General features: G+C 48.4%; 1 protein-coding gene across 2 annotated transcripts in view; it reads left to right on the top strand.

Moving 5' to 3' along the window:
- The first annotated feature begins 2,497 nt into the window (after positions 1 to 2,497).
- The window catches only part of TGM6 (transglutaminase 6), a 39,551-nt gene continuing 34,643 nt past the window's right edge, over positions 2,498 to 7,405 (top strand). For both annotated transcript variants that reach the window (XM_043885047.1, XM_043885046.1), the window contains exon 1: positions 2,498 to 2,590. In XM_043885047.1, coding sequence (XP_043740982.1) covers positions 2,584 to 2,590 — 7 coding nt within the window. In that variant the 5' untranslated portion in view covers positions 2,498 to 2,583. The remainder of the gene's footprint in view (positions 2,591 to 7,405) is intronic.

Genomic DNA, 7,405 nt, shown 5'->3' with positions numbered 1-7,405 from the left:
AATAGTATTATGTTTCTTTATAAGGACAAAAATACTGGAAACAATCTAAATCCCCATCGATTTGGGGAGGGTTAACTAAATTATGTAAACTCACACAAGAGACACCACTGCTGATGACAGTGTATGTGCAGTCTGTAATTTGAAAAGAAAGCATCATATGAGCATTTATATGGTTAAGCATAAAGGGCAGGTAACAAACGAGCTTCTCTGGACAATAGGATTTATCTAAATTTATTTTACATATGTTTGAGGCAATATGCATGTATGCTTTCTTCTTCCTCTGTGTTGCTTGGATTTTCTATAAGTATAGTTTCCTTTACAGCAAGAAAAATAATTAAATTATTTGAAAGCATATTTATTCCATAACACAGATTTTAACTTGTGAAACACCCACTATATGCTGGACACTGGAGTATCCTGAGTTTTCTCAGTCTTTGGCTCCTGTCTGTCATCTCTAGTCTAATCATTTAGAATCAGAGAATGTTAGAACCAATAAGATCCAGCTCACACCCTTATTTCATAGATGAAGATAGAGTCTCAGAGACAGTAAGTGACTTGCTGTGGGCCACACAGCCAGTTTGACCCAGAGATACAGAACCCAGTCTCCTGGCTCTCATCCCAGGGCTCTACTGCCAGGCTGCGTTCCCCTAAATCTGACAATGAATTGTTTGGGTTTGTTGAAGGGGCGATTTTGGAATGCCCCTGTCGTCTTTTGGAAGCCCCAGTCCAGGCAAGATAACCCAAGATGAAAGATAAAAGGGCCCTGAGTGAGACTGTCATTAGCAGGGAGGAGTCTGACCCTATATAGGCAGAAGAACAGCTTTGGAGGGCCCAGGTCTGCCCAGCCCCCAGGGCAGCAGGCTGCAGGGCATGAGAGAAGGAGCCAGGTGCCAGATGTCAGTAATTAAAGGCGTGTGAGCCTGCAAAGAGCCCATAAAGATGTTTGGCCTGCATCAAACCAGCAGGCAGAACGCAACCACTTGGCCACTTTCTGTAAGAAAAGCAACCACATCAAACACCTTGGGATTTTTATACACTTTCCCAAATGATGATCACACGAGCAAGAGGGGAGCAAGGTATAGAGACCACCGCCTGCCCCTCCGTGCCCGTCTCAGGGAGTCTACTCCCTCCCACCTCCTCTTTCCTCCCTGGCCCGCCCCACTCGGCCTCTGATGGCCCCAAGGCCTCCTCTCAAGGCACTCCCCAACAAAGAGAAACTCCCCTCCCAGCTCCCCTGAAAATAAATTTCCCCCCATTGCATTCCACACAAGTCTAGAGTCTTCTGGCCCTAGAACCTTAGACTTTGAGCTGGAAATGCCTTTGAGAATACTTTAGGCAAGTCCTTTTTGGTTCACAGGGTGGGAAGACAGCATTCTCAGATGGAGAGGTCTTATCCAAGGTCATGGGGCACCAGTGGCTCTCAGGTCTCTAAGTTCCAGGCTGGAGCCAGCTCACAAAGATCAGTGTATTAGCCTTGCTTTGAACCAGAGGGCCTCTCCCCTCTTTATTATTCACTTCCTCCCAAACGCCTAGGTTGACACCAGGCAGTTGGGTTGTCACAGGGAGGCCCTGCAAGGAGTCCAAAGGATAGAAGATCCCACAAGAACTCAGGCCAAGGGTCTCCTTTCAATCCCCAGAGTAGATTTAGCCCAGGCAGCATATGTTCCCACCTCTGCACTACAGAGCTCAGAGATCCCAACACTGAAGGGCCAGACAAGCTCGGGAATGGTTCAACTTCTAAAGTATGGGAGACCGTAAGAGCAGGGGACCAGTGAGCCAGGCTCCCTAAGCACCCAGGCCCTGCCCCAGAGTTTCCTCTCTCATTTCCTTAGTCACCAGATAAAGAGAGGTTGCTAAAACTCAGTGGATCACCTCTGCAGGGTCAGAGTGACCAGCGGCAGGAGCTGGCCTTCAAACCTGGGCCAGCTGGATCTAAAGTTTATTCCTCTGAACCTAAGGGCTCCTCTGTGGAGGCTGAGCTCCTCTGCAGGTTGGAACGTGCAAATGTGCAGGAGGGTGTGGCGTGGTGGGGGCACATCCCTGGGAGAGGATGGTGGGTCACTGCTCCTGTAGACACTTCTGGAGCCCACACAAGAGAGAACTGTGGTTTCCAGAACCTTCTCTCCTCAACCAGGAGGGGAGAAAACTGCCCTGGACTGGTTGCTGTGAGGCCTGGGCCCATTCCGGCTCTGCAACTGGTAGCCATGTACATTTAGGGCCCCCTCTTTGAGCCTCTGCTTTCTTGTAAGAACAGCAGACCATAAAACTTGTTCCCAGGCTTGTGGGATTGTTTCTTTCACAGTCTGGCTCTCGACTTTGCATTTGGAAGCCTCTTAGCTGGAGCCCCTCCCACACTGGGCAAACTCTAGGTGCAAACCAAGGCAATTACTGGGTGATTAGGTGTCTCGTAGGTGTCATGGCTGGAGTAGCAGGGCCACGCCTCCTTCTGAATTCTGACTGTCCTGCCTAGGAGTGTCCCAACACTTGCCTTGTTAACGTGGGTCTGGTTGGCTGCTCAGAAACACTGTCCTGACGGTTCACACACCACCAAGCAGAGGAAGCAAGGAGTCGGGCAGCCCTGTCATGGCAGGTGAGTGGGCAGGGCCTGGGGGCCTCGGGGCACCAGGCCCATGAGAGGAACTTCGGAAGCAGGTGTCTGTGGAAAGAAACTTGGGTCACTGCTTCTTAGCACCATGGTGCTGCCCAGGCCATGAGCTATTCGCTCATGTTCATAAGGATGCAGAGGCCCAGAGACAGTAAGAGCCTGCCCCGACCACCCAGCAACAAGTCCTTCCTGAACTGGGGCCAGGCCTCCCCCACACATCCTATGGGGCTGACTGGAGGAGGGGGAGCAGAAAGGGAAGCGTAGAAGGTCTGAAATCTTCTCACACGCTATGTACATTACAAGGATCCAGAAACATGTCTGGGCAGAGCTGGGGGTTGTGGGCTGGGTGAGAAGAGTTGAGGCACCCATGGGCTGCATCCTCTTCTAATCCCCACTCCAGAGAGCTGAGGGTGAGTGCAGCTCTGGCCCAGGTGAAAAGAGCAATATGAGTGTGAACAAGAGAATTTGCCCTTGGTGCCTCCACTTTTCTCATCTGTAAAATGGGTATTATAATTCAGATCATCTCATAGGCCTACAGTGAGGAACTGATGAGACCAAGTATTCACAGCCCCAGCTGTATCTCATGTGGGGCCTTGTCAACATAACACTCAGAAAATGTGTCTCCAAAGTGTTCGGGCCTGGTGCACTGGGAAGACCCAGAGGAATCGGGTGGAGAGGGAGGTGGGAGGGGGGATCGGGATGGGGAATACATGTAACTCCATGGCTGATTCATGTCAATGTATGACAAAACCCACTGCAATGTTGTGAAGTAATTAGCCTCCAACTAATAAAAATAAATGAAAAAAAAAAGAAAATGTGTCTCCCCCTGGGGCCCCAATACAGTGAGAGGTAAATTCCCCACCTTCCCCAGGAATATGTCTTTTAGTTAATAATTACTTTGTACCTACTCTGTGCTGGGAGCTGGGCTCCAGTGATGAGCAGGTCAGCAGAAGCAGGGATCCTACTTTCACAGGTCTTTAAAAGATGTTTCCATTTTCAGTTGTTCAGTATTGTGTAAGTTATATGAATCAAGTCCTATTTACTCTTTGACTTTGAAGGCTGGTATTTTAATTTCCTTATCATATTTGAAGTTCCTCTTCTTACTGGCGTCTGGCAACTGGGGACATTACTGGCATCCTGGGCCCTTCTGGCTCTTGGGAAAGTCTGTTCTCTGATGACCAGGCCTTACTACCTCAGCCTTCAGTTTCAAGAACTGTGGCGGCTTCTCCCTTTGGTCCTGGATGAGAGATACTGGCTTTGCTTCCTTCAAGATCTGTATTTTGGGACTCACCTAGAGGTCCCTCTTCCCTCAGTATTTAGCATATTATCTATCAGCCTTAAATCTAGCCAAGTTTAATTGCTGAGAAAGGATCCTTCTATGACCAAAGTTGGGGATGGAGGGCTCCATGTCAGGTCGTTATTAACTTGCTGAGTGATCGTTCCTCTCTCAATTTCTCCACCTGTAAAATATCAAGGTTGGATCCATCATGCCTAATGTATAAGTTGACTGGTAGGTTGAATTCAGTTCCCCAATCTTCTGGGTCCTTCTGGCTTCTTGGGAGCCTGCTCCTGAGAGCAGGTAGACCAAGCCTACTGTGCAATCTGTGTGTGAAAGACTGAGATCTCAGATCTTGGATCTAAAGTCTGTGGCCTGCAGGCCTCTCCTTCTCTCATCCTCCTTCATACTGTCCCTGACAGACATCACTAGCTGATGCCAGAGCTCTTCCCTACAAGAGCCTGGATGTGGCCCCAGAATTCTCAGCATAGTTCTTCAGGTAGTCCCTGCCAGTTGATCAGTTGATTAGCAAATGAAATTGGATCCTTTTTGTCATTGTTGAATTACAATAATCTTTCTGCTCAGAAATTTTAAGAATATTCTATGTGGGATTGTCTCTGTCTGGGACACTGGGTTGGAGTTGATGGGCCACTGCCAACTGATGAGAGCAAGGTTAGCAGCTTCTGAGGTCAGCAACTCCTCAGTTAATCACTTAGCTGTGAAGGTCAGGCACCCATAATGCACAGTAAGGATAGGGTCATAATGGAACCCATTAAAAACCAATTATGTAGAGTCCAGAGTCTGGGAGATGTTGTTGGCTTTAGCAGAGACTCCTGGGTTCAGTCCCACTGGTGTTCCATCCCCAGGCTGGAGCAGAGATCCAGGGAGCAGAGCATCATCAACGTCTTGGTGTCACCCAAGGGAAAGAGGAAAAACAGCTGGGGTGGGCTAGGGCTGTGGCTGGCAGGCAATCCTCTGCACACAGACTCTTCTCTCTAAATGAAACTCCTTCTTAGGCCAGCTGGTGAGCAAGTGAGCTGGGGAGCAGAAGGTGAGGTTGGCAGGGGAGGGAGTGGTAGGTGCGCCTTAAATGCCAGCATAATGGTTGTGGATTTGATGGCTCTTGACCAGGGGAAATGACATGCTGACCCCCATGCAACAGGGAAATCCCTTCTCTCACTGACCCTCAATTTCAAACAGTTGAAAATGTTCTCAGGTTCTTGGGGCCATGAAGTAATTTAAGCAAGAGGTGAAGAGGGAACAAAAAGAAAAACAATGTGTGTAGGAATTGGGAAAAGAGGGCCAAAGTGGTGGGGGAGAAAAGGAGGAGGTGATGATATAAAATCGCATCTACAGATCTCATAACTGTGAACCCAGCACTGTACTAAGTACCTCATAAGTAAGAAGACCACTCACCTGGCTGAAGCTTGTCATAGAGTGTTTATTAAAGGCTTCTCCTTTCACTCTCAGAATTTACAGATTTAGGTAATGCATTTCCCTATTACCCTATTTAATCATATCCTCCCCCCAAAATCCTATGAGGAAAGTATTGTTATTGGCACTTTTCAGGTAAGGAAATCTGTACTTCAGAAAGGTCTACTAATTTATCCATAGTCACATAGCCAATAAGTGAAAGATTCAGAATTGCGTTGATTATCAGAACCCTGGAATGGCAGCCAGGAGTTCTTGCGCAAATATAACGATAATAATATGATTAATAACATGCACATTTACTGAGTACCTCATATGTGCCAGCACTTTTCTAATTATTCTGTGTGAATTATTTCATTTAATCCTCACCACCCAAGGAGGCAGCTATTATCATCACCACCATTTTCATCAGGAAACTGAAGTTCAGAAAGGGTCAGTCACCTGCCTCAGGTCACACAGCTGGCAAGTGGTAAAGTCTTTATTTAAATTCAACTGTGTGCCTCTGAAATCAGGCTCCTAACCACTATACAGTGTGGGAAGGAAAGCTAAGAGAGGAAGGTGGGATGGAGAAGGGAAGGAGGGCAGCAGAAGGAAGGAAGTCTGGAAGGAAGGGCGGGCTTTGAAATGTGACAACTTGAGAGGGAGAGATTATGGATGGGTGGGGAAGCTGGGGCATGAGCAGGTGGAGAGGCGTGCATGCTGATCCTTGAGGCCATGCCAGGTAGCTGTGAGCATCAGCTGCTCTTATCCCAGCCATTCATTCTCCAACCACGTTCACCGAGCATCCACTATGCCCTGGGCCCTGAGCCAGGCTCTAACGACCCACAGAGAATGAAACCCAGACCTTGCCTTCATGGGGCTTACCTCTCAGTGGAGGAGAGAAACGTGTAGGCAAACAGCTATAATCCTACTGCCTTGATGATTTTCTGAAGACAGAAACATACATCTCAGAGAGGAAAATTCAAGCTGAGCACATGGAGTAGGTAACCACTGGGTTTATTTTGATGGGGTCCCAAAACCCTCCTACATATACATCCATCTCCCTGCTTTGGGCTGCCCCATACATAGAACTCCCCTCCCCTGAGTCTGTCAGTCCCATGAGGGCTCGGGAGGACTCTCCTAGGGAAGAATTGGCTGTAACTTCAGACCTGCTGCTTTCTCCCTTTAGGGTCCTGGCCCCCAGCCCTGACCATCAGCTCACCAGGTCATGGGAGAGTAATGTTGACCAGTACAGGTGACTTAGATCATCTAAGTAGCAGCTCTGGGGACAGATCACCCAGGGACCAGATCTGTAACCTCCTGGGTTAGGGCAAATGTAGAACTGGTAGAGGTGACAGGGCAGGACTTCTCAATAATAGCACTATAAAATCAAGGGGCAACTGGAACAGGTGTGTTTTGTGGGGGTAAGGGCAAGAGTGGGGACAGTGGGGAGAAGTTGTAAGAAAACAGACCTTGGTTCAGCAGAAGAAAAGACTTCTTAACATCGGGGCAGCAGACGAACCACCACTTGGACTATGAAGCTGAAACTATGATCAAGTTTCCATTGAGAATTTGACTAAGGGAATTGATCTGGGCAGGAAGTTGTGAGAGAGACAGTCTCTGAGATTTGAGGATAGTGATGACGGCAGTTCTTACTCATCAACACCAAATGCACCCCACTCACGCACCCCACTCCTTGTGATGAGCATACAGATGCCCCTAGGCTGGTGAGAGCTGCTTTGGGTTGTGACAGGGAAAGAGGATGCTGAGATGGACTCCTCAGGGCTTGAACCCATGACCCAGGGTCCAGGAACACTCACCACATCCTAAGCCCTTCCCCCAACCCACCAAGCAGCCCTGGGGCATGCTGGAGATAATTATCACATAATAGCTTCATCCCCTGCTCCTGACTCATCTTCTGGAAAAAAAAAATCACAGCAGTTGCATTCTGTTCCAGCCTGTCCCCACAGAGGAAATGGCTTAATTTCATAGGCTGCGGCTCCAATCTGCCCTCAAGCAGGAAGCCCTTCCTTCTTTTCTCATCTGTGGGTCTCAGTTTCTGTCAATAAAATGGAAACCTGGGCTTCTCGTGGCACTTCCAACTTTGCTGGTAT

The sequence above is a fragment of the Cervus elaphus genome, chromosome 23 (genome assembly GCF_910594005.1).
Source record: "Cervus elaphus chromosome 23, mCerEla1.1, whole genome shotgun sequence".
NCBI lineage: Eukaryota > Metazoa > Chordata > Mammalia > Artiodactyla > Cervidae > Cervus > Cervus elaphus.
The sequence above is the reverse complement of the archived record's forward strand: the minus strand, read 5'-3'. Positions and strand labels throughout refer to the sequence as shown.